General features: G+C 35.1%; 1 protein-coding gene across 1 annotated transcript; it reads right to left on the reverse strand.

The window, feature by feature from the left end:
- Positions 1–362: 362 nt before the first annotated feature.
- On the reverse strand, positions 363–11441 carry LOC105045616 (uncharacterized). Its single transcript, XM_073257682.1, is given in 14 exon segments — positions 363–752; positions 836–910; positions 2171–2259; positions 2262–2281; positions 3991–4070; positions 4229–4413; positions 7140–7316; positions 7546–8086; positions 8224–8312; positions 8965–9119; positions 10671–10786; positions 10891–11034; positions 11133–11226; positions 11304–11441. Coding segments are annotated over 13 exon segments (1923 nt in total). The 5' UTR covers positions 11223–11226; positions 11304–11441; the 3' UTR covers positions 363–590.
- Positions 11442–14768: the final 3327 nt, after the last annotated feature.

Here is a 14768-nt window from a genome sequence, read left to right on the forward strand (position 1 = left end):
AGTCAAGATGAGTGATAACTTTGGAGCATGGGATGCTGGGTCACTTTTTTAATATTTTCTGTCTGGTTACCATGGACAGAGTCATCAGGAGTTCCAAGGTTTGGGTTGGACAGGTTGAAATTGGTTTGGATCTGGTCAGGCTAGACAGAACAGTTCATAGATCAGTCAGGTTAGGTTGGGTCATGAAGGCTGAATTGTAGGCAGGCACGGATGTAAGGATCCCGATATGACCTGAATCATCACTGCCACCAGGCAAACTGTCAACATCAGCATCCTAAAGTTGGTATGGGTGGCTAGTTGCCATAGGTAGAAGAATGCAAGAAAAACTATAACCAGTATTTTACACGATCATCTACTTGGAATTTATTAGATGATACTGGTAATATTTTCTCTATTATCAAATAAATAAATAATAAAATACAAAACTGCTCTAGCCATGGGCCTGTTATGGCTACAGATAGACCGACGCCATGGCTAACCATATTCAGTTAGTAATTTCCAAAGAGATTCTTATAATACATAGGGGGAAAAATTTAGATCTCAAACAATGCAAAAGCTGAACCATCAGAAGCTACCTTCCTTGGTCATCGCTAGTTATCATCATCACTACCACTTTGGGATTCATCTTCTTCCCCATATATCACTTCATCAATATCTTCCTCTTCACCATCATCTTCCTCTTCTTCTTCACCTCCATCACCATGATGCTTGGCCAACTGTGCTTGAACTGTACATTTTCCAGCCATGTTAATCTGAAAAGTGGAGATAATACATCAGGCATGTTACACGATCATAAGAAATTTTCCTAGGTTAGAAAAGAATAATCTGTTACAACCTGTGTCATGATCAGCCGAAAACGACCAGATAGCTTTAATAAAGGTTCTATTGCTGCACATTTTAGCTCTGTTATCTGCCAAAGAGAGGCATTAGAAATTTACCTTCCATTTCGTGCAATACGGGCATCCATGATAGTGAAAAAAAAAAACAATGCTGAGGAGCAACAAAATTCTACAGTATAGAAAGTGACAGAAAACTTTCAGATGAGACACCCCAAATTTACTTATGGGTTCTGTGCAGTGAAGTATTGAAGAAATGTTGATGCGCATGAAGATGCAATAATATTTTGAATTTCAAATGTAAGATAAGCTGCAATATATTGATTACACAAAATAATGCTATAATCCTTGTGAAGTACTCAACCAAGATGTCCCTACTTAATAGGAAACCAGAAAGTTCAAATGATATTATCATCTCAAAGAGAACCAAGTCAAGAATCGAAATATTTGGAAGACAATCAACAATGGCTATTAATATATCTCACGTTACACTTGACTTAGAAAACATTACTGTACATAAATACATATCAGGAACTCAAATAGATAATTTTTAATGATCCTGTTGTCAGACCAAAGCATCTTTTATAAGATTGTAGCTTTTGGTAGAAATATTTTAACCAACAATTTATCATCAGCTGGCTCTGTGAAAACATGCAATTGGTGCCTTGAGACTGATAATAAAACCAGCCAGCCAAAAGCAACCTGATGTCTATTTCCTTTGCCCATGTCTATTGCAAGGCTTCTAACGTACAATTGTTTCACTTTTGATTCCCCTTGATATAAATACTTAAAATCCTAGCGTACCTTCGAGATACTAGGAGTTCTTACACCTAGCGAGCAAGGTTTCCCATACTAGTTGGATATCGTACCATAGCAGTACCTAATTGATACATAATTTCATACCATATCAACACTCGCTACACCTCACCATGTTGTACTATACTGCAGACCGATATTATAATAGGATGGTACCGGTACGGGGTCCACTACCAAAATGTCAAACTTTATGTAGAGGCCTCCTAAAATGTAGAACCCATGGTTGGTGGCCTAAGTCCCAACCCAACCAACCACAGACATAACCACAACAAACCATGTATCCATCAATCCTCATGCAATGCGCAGTAAATGAAAATTTTTTACAAGCCCATTAGATGTTAAATAAACAAAATTCAAGATGCCATTCTATATGTTGGTTACCCACGAGAACTAAAAATGTAGAAAATGTACATAAAAATGAGTATCAAATAGATGTACCATGTCAGCAAAAATTATAGTACACAAATATGCACCATTTGTAATAACAACCAGCATAAAGACAAAAAAAAAAGGAATACCTTTTGCAAGCAATCAAGAAGTTGCAGAGAAGACTCTTGAGATGTGATAAAGTGACCGTGGTTGACTAAAATACAATATATCCATGGATAGCATGATTTGTACTGGCTGATCTGTTAAACAAAGTTTGATCCAATCATCATTTAACAATTAACCTATTACCTGACATGCAAGTAGATGTATATATTTATTTTTGTGAAATATATTTATTTTTGTGAAAACCAAAGAAAAAAAAAATAGTGAGCTACAATTTATTGGCAACCATGGAGGAAGACTGAGTTTAGCACCACTGCAAAAACCTGACACAAAATCCACCACCCTTGTGGCAATGACTACAACATCAAGTTTATAGTTTAAACACAACATCAAATTTCTAGTTTAAAGTGGCCTACAGGAAAAATTTTCAACAAATTTAGCTTCTTCATGTTATGCACGAACAACATGTTCTCAATAGTTTTTTTCCAGATGGATTAAATTTACTTATTCATCAGAAATGGTGTCAAAGAAACCGATCACAGAATAAAAGAGCTACTCATATCATCCACCCAAAAGATAAAGAAAAAAAGGTAATAGAAACATGAGTTGGAATTGGCTACACTTGAGTGGATCTCCATCCTGATCCAGTTAGGTCTGGATTTGATGATAGGAGTCCCAAATCGATGAGTCAAGCTATTAGATGTGAATCTATTACCTCTAACTATATGCATAGGCTAGAGGTCTCCACATCTCATGATTTTTAGTGTCTAAGCAATTTAGAGATAGTAGATCATATTCAACTACTCACATCATCGATGCAGGACCCCCATCATCCAATCCAGACTTGACTAAATCTGAGTAGAGATCTACTCGAATATAGCCAAATCTAGCTTATAGAAACGTTACAGCGAAAAAAAAAAAAAGGAAAGAAAGAAAGTAAGATTAGGGAGCTAGTAGACTGAAGCCAAAGAGAAACATGCTAATAGAAACATTATCGCATATTAGGCAAGCAATGCTTATATCAATATTATGACGAGCCATCTAGTGGAGGCAACAGCAGGAATTCACAAGGTTGTATATAAGAAGAAAAAAGATTTCTTCCTTTGCACAGCCAAATTCAGGCCAACAAGCCATTTTTCATTTACATGCATTGTAAAAGATTGCAAGTTAACAAGAAAGCACCAATCCTATGGAGTCCTGAAAGATAAACAAGAACCATGATGCTGCAACATCATCTCCATGGTGGTCTAATAATCACATGCAAATGATGTATTCTTCTCTTTTGAAAAAGGATAGTGTGAAGCAACTTAACAAATGAACTCTACTGACATCACCTTTTCCCTTTTATATTCTCAATACGAAAAGCAAAATCCTAATGAATCTAGAATCAGAACAATTTAAATACTATTAACACTGATGGCTGTAACTAGGTTGCATTTAAAATCTGTGAATGCATATGATGCAATGATTTGGTGATGCTAGGGTTAAGATTAGACATATGTTCATAATGGAGTTTCTCTTAGACAGTAATATAATTGGAGGATAAAATTATATTCCTCTATTCAGTGCCCAACTCTAGACAGTAGTTGTTTTTTTTTTTATTTTTTATTTTTTTTAACAAGAAAGGGGAGAGGGGGAAGAACATAGAATAAAATCACAGTCTTCATCAGTCCTAAGCACCCCTTGGAGCAAAGAAGGCAAAGACGAGTTCAAGGGATGGAAATTCAATTCAAGCATTCACATTACAATATTTTAAAGGGACAGCCCAATGTATGTGTGTGTGTGTGTGTGCATAAATATATATAATTGATTGCTCTATTAAAATGTAGAAAGGAAATTCATATACCTTGTTTTCAATGCAGAAACCAAGATTTCAAGGAATTTGTAAGCATCACTGGAGCTCATGGACAAGATATGTGCCGTTATCTAGCAATAAATAATAAGATGCAATCAGTGTTTACTTCTGGATTCTTGCAAAATATTTAAAAAGCTGTTTACAATCTAATGAGGAAGCTGGACAAAAAGGCAATCATGATGAGCCACCTCCAAAATTTTATTGTTTATCAATTTTACAGAAGACAAACCTTCTTTGTTGGCACATTAGCATCAACTGACAAGTGGCTGGCACTGAACATGTCCATAGCAGTTTTAATAGGACCACCGGGATAGCTTCCTGTGCTGAGATCAGCTTTACTACCAAGAATTCCTGCAGCTCTCAGCCTATCCTCTAAACATATAACATCATCCTCTTTCATTCTTTGCAGGCTAACTGCATAAGCCAACAACAATAAGCAAAATAGATCAAGTTTTAAAATGCACACTATGATAATAAAATGGACAAACAACACAAATTTTAAAAACACATTTAGTTCTCATTCGGAATTCAAAAGAAATTATAAAGTACCATTAATACCATCAATAACCACACAGCATCAAAGTTTCATGACACAGAGGCACTCAACATTATAACTAGCTATCACAATGCTTCCCGTCCAACAAGGAGGCAAATTTTATGCTCACAAAAACTCCTGTTTTTGGAGTATTTGGAGCTTTTACATGTAAATGGCCTAACCAATTTCCTGCGCACTGCCAACTGTGCCGCCACATCACCACATAAGACCACAAGGTTAAGTGGCTATGTGTAGGTATAGCACAACTATGACAGGAATATGGCAAATAACAAAGTGCTTTCTACTGAATAGTTCAGAATGATTATTTAAGTACTGGAGAAGATGAAAAATAACAAATCATGCCTTCTACCATGAAGCAGAAAAACATTATAATATAAAAAGAAAACAAAACAAAAAAATAAAATTAAAAGCAACTTAAAAATTAAAGAATAATGAATGGTCCATGTTGGAGGCCAAAGCCATAACATGCCAACAGCATTCAAAAGAGGCTTATTAACAGAGGAAGGGACATGGCAAACAATGTTAAAGAAGACTGTCAAACTTGAAAATAATTAGCAACTGAAAGAGTAACATGAACTAAAAGTAGTGTTGGAATTTCTTACTATCCATGTAAAACATGATAAATCCTTCAATTTCCCTCTTTTATAGTATCCTCCATAATGCATGCAGCAATTGTTGTGAAAATTTATTGTCTAAACTGAAGTTTAAGCAGAAAAAGCCAAATAAGGAAGAATTTGGATGGATTTGGATGTTACAGACCCTCCAAGGAAGAATAAGATGGGATGATGGCTAGTTACCTCATCACACATACATGGCAAATAACAAGTGCCATACACATCACTACCTGTCTTGCTTGGATTGTCAGAAGATCTCCCAAGGATAGACAAGATGGAAATTACGGAGCTTCCTCTTCCAAAAACGGGTGCCATTTCTTCCATTAGGCCATAAACACAAACTATATTTATTACCCCACATGCTTCTCATCACTAAATTCTATAATCATTTCCTTGATATCAGGATTCATGCTTCCCCTCAAAAAAAAGATATCCAGAACCTTGCTCCATCTAGAATGGCAAAAGACTACTGACATGATCACTTTCAGAATACTAGCTGTCATACCTTTCAAGATTTCCACATTTCTCTTGCCCTAGATGAAGCCAGTTATCATTTCAACATCTTGATCCTAGTAAGAAGCAGCCTAAAAGAGATGGCTAGTAACTGACATAGACGCCTTAGCAGATAAATACCTTGATCTGATGGACCGAGCCCGAAAGGGCAAGAAATCAGGCTGATTGCACCAGACCCTATTGGTTTTGACTTTGCCGCACTAAAACGGACATAAATCTCTCATCCAGAGTCAGAATTGTCTATAAAACCTCAATTCGGAAAGCTCTTTCCGTGCTCTACGTGCCTGACTGCTTTGCTGTCACAGCCTAGTTTTGGGGCCAGATTCATTCATTTAACAGGTCAATGGGAGCCCCGAAGATCCTGGACAAGTTGGAAGTTTAATTTTTCATCTATTTTATATTCTGAATAAACCTGAAATATTCCAGCTAGCTCAGGCATCAAGTTAGGATTTTTTCTATTATAAATGAAGACCTTTGGCCAACATTGTAGGCAATCTAATTTTGATATTGAATTAAAACTCTAGAAGAGAGTTTTCTTCTTATTCGTTATTCTCTTTGTTTCATGCATCTTCTTCCTCTAGTTCCAGTAAAACATGACCTTGGCTGCATCTGTAACTCTCTCCCTCAACCAGAAAACACTCCAAAAACAATAACCCAGAACCATCCTAACTATCCCAATATCAAGAGATTAAAAAACTGAAGTTTTACCATATTCAGAAAAGATCTCATCCACACATTTCAACTATCACTTAAGCCACATATACTGGACTCCAAAAACCCTCTTCTTTGCTACCTCTTTTCTATAGCTGTTTGCCAGTAAATCCCATTATAAACTTATAACGTTCTGTTGCTCTGCCTCAGTTTACCCGATAACATTCCTAATATAACCCAAACATGCACACATAACACATACCCTCAGCATTCCTGATATGTATTGGAGGACATAGAAACCATGGACGATCAACCTAAATTGAATTAATATAATGGTGCAAGACATGGTTCACCAAAAGGTTTAGTTTAACTTACGCATGCCCATTCAAGGTTACTTCTTGCATACTTTTTCCCATACCCCACATGCATCATGCATGCACAAACCCCAACAGCAGCAAAGACATGCACACCCACATGCACCCTTTCCCAGAGACATGCAAACATGAATCGTGTAGCATTACACGACTATTATTGGTAGTAATTGCCATGTAAGCTTATGAGAAATAATTCCATCACATCTAGGATCAGAGATGCTGCAGTGCCAGATATAACTAGTTTCAATGGTCAGTCTCACTAATGAAATTTGCCAAGCATACACGAATATTGAATAATGCATGTACAAAAAGCACATGTACAATGGAATAAATAGGTTAGTGCTTGACTATTTTATGCAACTCGATGAAATGATGTTAAGAGATAAATTGACATGGTAAGATATCAATGATAATAAACAGAAAACACACAACCTCTTGTATCTGCAGGCAAAACTTTGTTCTTATCACTAATGGAATCAACCATTGCATTCTTCATATCTGCAACCAAATGAGTTGCAGCATGCTTTCTTTTCTTGTCATGACCATAAAGCTTTGGAAGTGGCAATACAGCATCTTCTGCATTTGCACGGTCTAGTGCAGTGACTGTCCCTGAAACATGAAGGAATTTTAGCACCATTACCTGAGGCAAATCTCCAAAAGGAAGATGAACAAGAGAACAGAGATCACAACATTAACACAAGCACATGTCTAACAGTTAGTTCAAGCAAATGGCTCTTTAACCATGTCTTGGATCTAAAATGAATTCTTACTGTACTCAACTCTATTGTTACTAATAACATATCAAATGAGAATAATTTTGTAATTGCGTATGTTGTACCTTTAGTTTGAGCAGCTTGAGCTTTCCGAATGATGGAAGACTTGTCCATTGGTAAGAGAACCCCACTTTGATAGGTACCTAAATTTACATCTGTACCATATTGCACCATGACTTTCTCAAATGTTGGCTTTACCAGGGAACCATGAGCAATGAATACTTGCCCAGAAGCAGGTTTGATTATGCTTTGAAATTTTGCAGCATATACTGCCAAACCCGTATTACTTTTTCCAAGGGAAGGATCAATAGCCAATGAAATCTTGGTAGGCTTACTATTTCGCATGTCCTCAATGCTAGTTCCATACCAGAAATAACAGAGACCTGTCTCTGAAATGGCCAAAACATATAAACCTTCATCATCAGTGCCCTCAACATCTGAGCCCTTGCTGTCCAGAAAGATGGCTGGATGCTCCATTGAAAGAACACAACCAGCAGACTGCTTTTTGCCACCACCTACTTTCCAGATGGCAACATATCTTTCACCAACTCCGGATGATAAGATATACTTTCCATCTTCACTGAAAATCATGCATCGAACAGCCACCTGTACGGCAATATGGATTTCAGAATAGTTGTTCTAAAGCAGATGCAGTGATCCAGAACATGTAAGCATAGACCAGAAAAGAAAGAAAAGGAGACAAAAGAATAGAACAAAAGGGAGTAAAGGATAATCTCACACACCGGGTGTCCAGAGAGCTTTTGTATCTTCTTGTTATCTGAGCAGTTGAAAACCTTCAACCGAGCAGCAGCAGTGGCCAATGTCCTACCATCTGATAAGGAGACATAATTAGCTTAGAAGTGTTGGCATTTAACCGTGTCCATAATGAGAAGAAACTAAGTCATCCTTTTTGAAGATACCCTTTACGTTGTAGTCGAGGATCTAGCCCCCAACAAACCATGAATATATAACTCAATGAACATTGAAGACTTTAAACATCTACTGATCATAAGTTTGGAAAGAAAACATTGGCTGAAGATGTTCCCAGCATACACAAATGCAGATATATACATGAGACAAACAAACAAACCCACTAAGCATAGCTCAGGTTATCAGATTAGTCAATTTTCAAATAAGGGGCCCTGATGGAAGGTGCCTCAGTGGATAAACTTAAATGCCTCACAATGGTAAATTTAAATTTTGCAGCAGTTGAGTGGCATGTTTAAAAAGAGAAGTTTGCATTCTTGGATTAGCCGATGTACTTCTAGCATCATACTGAAGACCAACAACCATACACAAATTGATTGCACTCAGAAAAAACAACTTATTTAGTTTAGCGGTTATATTTTCAAAAGATTTAAGCATCTTTATTAAGCTAATATGAGTCTACTGTTTAACAAGCAATAACACCAATTGTCTACACTATATTAAATTGAGTGCTATATTCCAAGAAGAAAATTTTGATTGCAGCAACAATATAATACCTGCAGAGATAGACAATGATGATATTGCTCTTGAAGAAGATCTAAATTTGCCTATAATACTCCCTGTTTTAGTATCAATCTGGCAAACCATTCCATCAACACCTGCTGTATACACACATTGATGATATTTTGAAAATGAAACAGCACTAACACCCCTGCCAGTTATTAAAGACATCGTGGTTAGTTATCATAGAAACAATACCACTAATGCATTCATTTGGAGGCATTTCAAATGACATAGATATGAAACTATTTTCTTAATTTAGTTAACAATAAATAGTAAACAGTTATCATCTAAGAGAGAATTCTGCACTAGAGTGAACATTTCAATCATAACCCTCCACTTATGTGCGTCCAGCAGGTTTTTATGGAAAATAATCTATTTATAAGTTCTTTGAGTTGGTCAGAATAATAGTCAAAGCCAGTCATCTCAAAAGTGACATATTAACGGTAAATCTTAGTGCAAATAACCAATCATCTGTAGAAGACACTTTCAGTTATTAAGTAGCCTTTGCAAAAAGACAACCGATGCATTAAAATTTGGGTATACACAAAAAAGCATAAACTGAGGGGCCTATATGTTAGATGGATGCAGTGAAAATTGTTTCAAGAGCTGTTTCTACTTCAGAGGCTGCATAAGATAGGAATTTGCTAAGTGGGATTTATACAGTTAACCCTTATTTGAAGGGAAAAGCATTTTTATTTGATCAAACAGAGAGCTAGTAGGCTTTATTACATCAAGTCAAAATAATGCTATGAACCCTTCTTTATCTTTCATATCCATAGCTGCATTCTCCACAAGATAAGTGCTAGCAGGTTTCTTGATTCTTCCATGATATCCATGGATTTTGAGCGATCAATAAAGATTACTGAGGAATTAAAAAATACCCAAGGATAGCAACATCCCTTTAGCTAAGGTTTTGCATCTACAAAATGCAAGAAAACAACACCAAGAAAATTCATGTTCCAACTTACTTCTAATTATAGATACCGGCAAGGGTGCTTGGGTGTTTAGTAAGAGCCTAGAGGCTCTAAAGTGGATTGGCAAACAAACAAGGGGATTTATGAGAAGTGGCATCCTATAGTGAATAAGATCTATCTCCATCATCCAAATTTTAAGTAAACCACCTTGGATGAAGCGTTCAAGCAGAGCTGGATCTGAGCCTTTGTTTTCAGTTATGAGATTGGAGGCCTTGCTGACAGATCTGCAGACTAATCATTAGCCCACCTTACTCTCTATAACACGTGAACCTTGAAGAAGATCACAAGTACAAAAAAATTCGAGCGCACGATATTCAATCGAAGATGTCCATGCTAACAGTTGTTTGGCAAATTACATAGCTAGGACTCCAGTATCCAATAAGCATATTAGAGAATACAGAATAAGATCTACTGACTTCAAGTCCATTAGTTGTTCAGTAGATTGCACATCCCTATTAGCAACTCCAAGCTATGGCTTCTTAGCAAATGAATTCGAGCCAACCTACCTTAGCTACATCAATTGGTAACAGACATTAAACTAAGAGGTTTCTGATACTTCAGCAAACTAAAATTTTCACTTTCATAGTCAAAGTCAGTCCAATGTACATAATGATGCCGCTAAACTTGGTCTACTATCACTAATCAGTAAAACCTTTTATCCAACCACATCAACAATAATATGAACGACATTGGCACTTCCAAGTCCACCATAACAAGAAACTCACCCAGGATGGCAGTCGCTGACTTTCCACCTCAACTGACCTGCAGAGACATCGAGTGCTAAAACATCGCCACTCCCCGTCCCCAACACCAACAGAGAACTTCCAAACTTTTTTTTCTTCTGCACAGCAGAAACAAAATCAATCCCAAAAACAAACAAATAATAGGCATACCATAATACCTGCCCACAAAAAACTGCATCTTTGGGTTAGTGAAGTAAAAAACCTTGCTCTCCAGCTGCACCCACTTCATGCAAGTGTAATCAAGCGAAAGATGGCCGCTTTTGGGCTTGGAAAGCATGTTCGAGGCATCGGATGAGGCTATGTCCACGAATTCAGTCTGTAATTGACCCTTTACGGTGTCCCATATCTGCAGAACAATGCCCAACCAATCAAATGCAGGAAACAACCAGACCTCTCCTTTAATTCCTTCCACAAGAAAACCAAAGAGAATAGAGAGAAAAAAACCTTGATTCGGCCATCACCGGAGGTCATGGCAAAGAAATCTGATGAGGGGCTAAAAGCCGTCAGGACGTCTCGGAGGTTCGGAGAGCTCATCCTCCTGCAACCAAATCAAAAGTTGGAATTCTCAGGAGGAAAGAAGATATCTTTGCGCAAGGGAAAAGAGAGGGCACTTACCAATCGAAAGCAAGCTCACGAGGAGGAATCGGAGACGATGAGGGAGGAGGAGGCGGTGATTTGACGAGCTTCGTGTCTACCGCGCTCCGTGTTCTTTCCTCTCCATTCTAAAACCCTAAACCCTCTTCAAATTTTTCTTTTCCGGAAATGCCCTGGTCCACGGGTCATGGCCCGTGTGGAGCTACCGTTCAATTCACCCCTCCAGTGGATCCAATCCATCGGATCGTATCGTTGATTGCCCCCTGCATGCGGCAATGTTGACCCAACCGTGCAGCGTCCCCCAAGCGCAAAAAAAAAATAAATAAATAAATAAATCTCCTAATTTCATTAGAATTTCTATTTAACTAGACATTAGTTCTAATAATCCTTAGATTCACATCATAATATACTTAAATTTATTTTTCACTAGAAGTGAGAGAATAACGTTGATATTTTTAATGGAACAATTTGTGATTTTATTAGAATTAATTATATAAAAAAATTTTGAACTATTTGAAAATTTTCAATTTTATCGTGAACTTCAATTTCACATAATCAAATCATTCAACTTTTAAATTTATTCAATTCAAACCTTAGTCATGGATTTTGTTTAACTATCATAACGAAATTATCATATATATCATCTCCTATCATATAAGCAAGTCACATAATATTATCTGATAATTCTGACACAGCAGCCAAACAGAATTCATAGTCAGAGCCTGAGCAAAAAAAGAACTGAAAATTAAAATGATCTAATTACACTAAATTAAAGCTTAGAATGAAATTGAAAAACTTCAAATAATTTAAATTTTTTAATAATTAATCTATTTCATCAAAAGTGGAAGAAAATAAGAGAGATGTGAAGAGTGGTGGGGAGATTTTTTTTTTATGTGAGATGTCTTTATGAGAAGGAGCCGATAAATTATTTTAGCCTTTATTTTGTTAAATAAAATTTTCTCTCTCTAAATTTTTTCTTCCACTATTGTACTTAAATTAATTTATATTTATTATAAAGATCACGTCATTCAATTTGATATTAATAAGGTTGGAGTGTATTAGGGGTGGCAATCGGATCAAATTTTGATCGTGTCAAAGTTTTATCAACCTGATCTCTCTATTTATTAAATAAGTGAAAATTTTAGATATGAATGTAATCTATTTATTAAACAGGTAACCAATTCGATCCATATAATCTATTTACTAAATAAGTCAAGTCAAGTTAAGTGAGTTAAATAGATTAAGTAAATTGGGTTAAATATATCAAAGATGGATTATACAAGTTTTAAATAGGTTAAATAGATTTTAAACAGGTTAAATAGATCATATTATGATCTGATCCAATTATTAAACAGGTCAAAGGTCTAAACCTAAATCCAATCTATTTAATAAATATATCTAGACAAGTTGATCTATTTAAAATCCCAATCTACTTAAAATAGGTCGTTCATAGATCGTATTGATGGGTTGATTATAAAGTACCACCCCTAGAGTGTATTCAAGTGGTATACAGCTTTAATTAAATTAATTTGGAGAGTAGTTTTAGAGTGGCAACTTTATTATTGGTGATTTTAGAGGTAATCATACAATGTAATTCTGAAGTTTTCAACAATTTGTTGCACATGTAGGTAAATATATGGATTCTATTATAATCCGATATTTGAATCATGATGGCCAAATTAACCAGCATCAACATAACTAATTTTATTACCACTTGTCATCATGTGTTGACATACGAATTATCCAAGTTAGAATATGGTCAAATTATATTTGATGATACAAAATTTATGAGATATCTTGGAAGAATTAGGAGCAATACCAATAGATATTTTTAATGATAATGTTGCAAGAAAAAAAGTAAAATATAAAATCTAAAAAGTAATATAAGTTCTTAAAGTTACTATAGATAGAAAGAATTATTTCCATATATAGGATACAGGATTAAAGAAAATATGGAATGTTCTTATAGATATCCACTCAAGATTTAGCAAGACGAGAAATCAAGATGTTTTTAAACAAATTTTGCTTGAAAGTAGATTTTGGTTTCAAGCTTTCCTATAATCCAAACGAAGTGCAAATTGTATAGTTTGTTTACAAATAAAGATTTGAAGCAAGGGGAGCTTGATCAATTAGAGACCAAACCAAGATTTGAAAACTCAAAATATGATAAGGTTGATCAACTTAAGCATCAATTAAAATAGAAAAAAATCTAGATCAAGAGGAGCACTATTAGATGAATACCATATTAAGTTTAGAAGAGACTACAATGAAAAAACCAATTGATTCTGAAATTACTCAAGAGGAGTAAAAAGATGTTATAGTCGATTCAATCATAAAGATCTATATTGAAGAATCAAATCATCCAAAAAGTCTTATAATAAAGCTATTTAAGTTATGGATGTCTCTTTGGAGATTTTGTGAGTCATGAGGATGAAAAGCTGACTAATTTTGAAGAAGTTTCAAAGATTAAGCAACTAAAAAATATGCTTGGAGTGAATTACTTATATCATGTCTGAGTATTCGACAACGCTTTTGGTATATTAATTAATTTTGAATCTACTCGAAAGTTTGAATAGTTAGAAAACTCTATACATGAGGATTTGATTCCGTGTAAGTGCTAGTTGTATGCAAATATTTGGAGCTACTCAATTAAAAGTACATAATTATGGATGAAATTTTGTTGCTGATTTCATATATATGCAAGTGATGGTTGATGCTATAGTGAGTGATGAATATAGTTAGCAACTTGATGTTCATTGACGTAAGTTGAATGTTCAATGGAACCTCAAAATAGTGACTATGGAGTCAATATTGAAGGGAGGTGCTTGAAAACATCGTTGACTCTAGGACATGCATCGAAGAGTATAAGCTGGCGAAGAAAATATTATTCAAGCTAATAAAGAAGCTATGTTGTTTTGATTTGACAAGTCATTGTATGACATAGTATTTTATGATATCAATATTCAATATTATTGGCATGGACTTTGTAACGAGAGAGAGTGTTGAGATTCATTACCAAATTCTAATTTTATTAGAATTTTTATTTAGCCAGCCATTAATTTTAATAACCTTAAGGGCCTGTTCTTTTGCGGATAAAAGATTTACCCAGAAAACTATATTTTTCTTGAGTAAGTATTTTTCAGATAATATTTAGACAAAAAAATAATTTACTTATGGTCTTTTATGCATGACAAAGTAACTTTGAAAATCATTACCCATGTTCTTTTGCATTATTACTTTTTCGAATAAGTTACTAAAATTTATCCTTATTTTTCATAATATTCTTTATACTAAAATTTGATGATTTATTTATAAAGCTCAATTTTTTTTTACCAAACTAAGCTTTTAGTTCATACCAAATTATCCTAGCATAATAAAATTATCAACTTCTAATAAATATATATTTTATTTGGATATTTAGGATGAAAACTTTGTCATTAAAAGATTATTATTTTTTTCAATCGACTCGTGGTCACTCTGTTATTA

Source organism: Elaeis guineensis, chromosome 5 (assembly GCF_000442705.2).
Source record: "Elaeis guineensis isolate ETL-2024a chromosome 5, EG11, whole genome shotgun sequence".
Lineage (NCBI taxonomy): Eukaryota > Viridiplantae > Streptophyta > Magnoliopsida > Arecales > Arecaceae > Elaeis > Elaeis guineensis.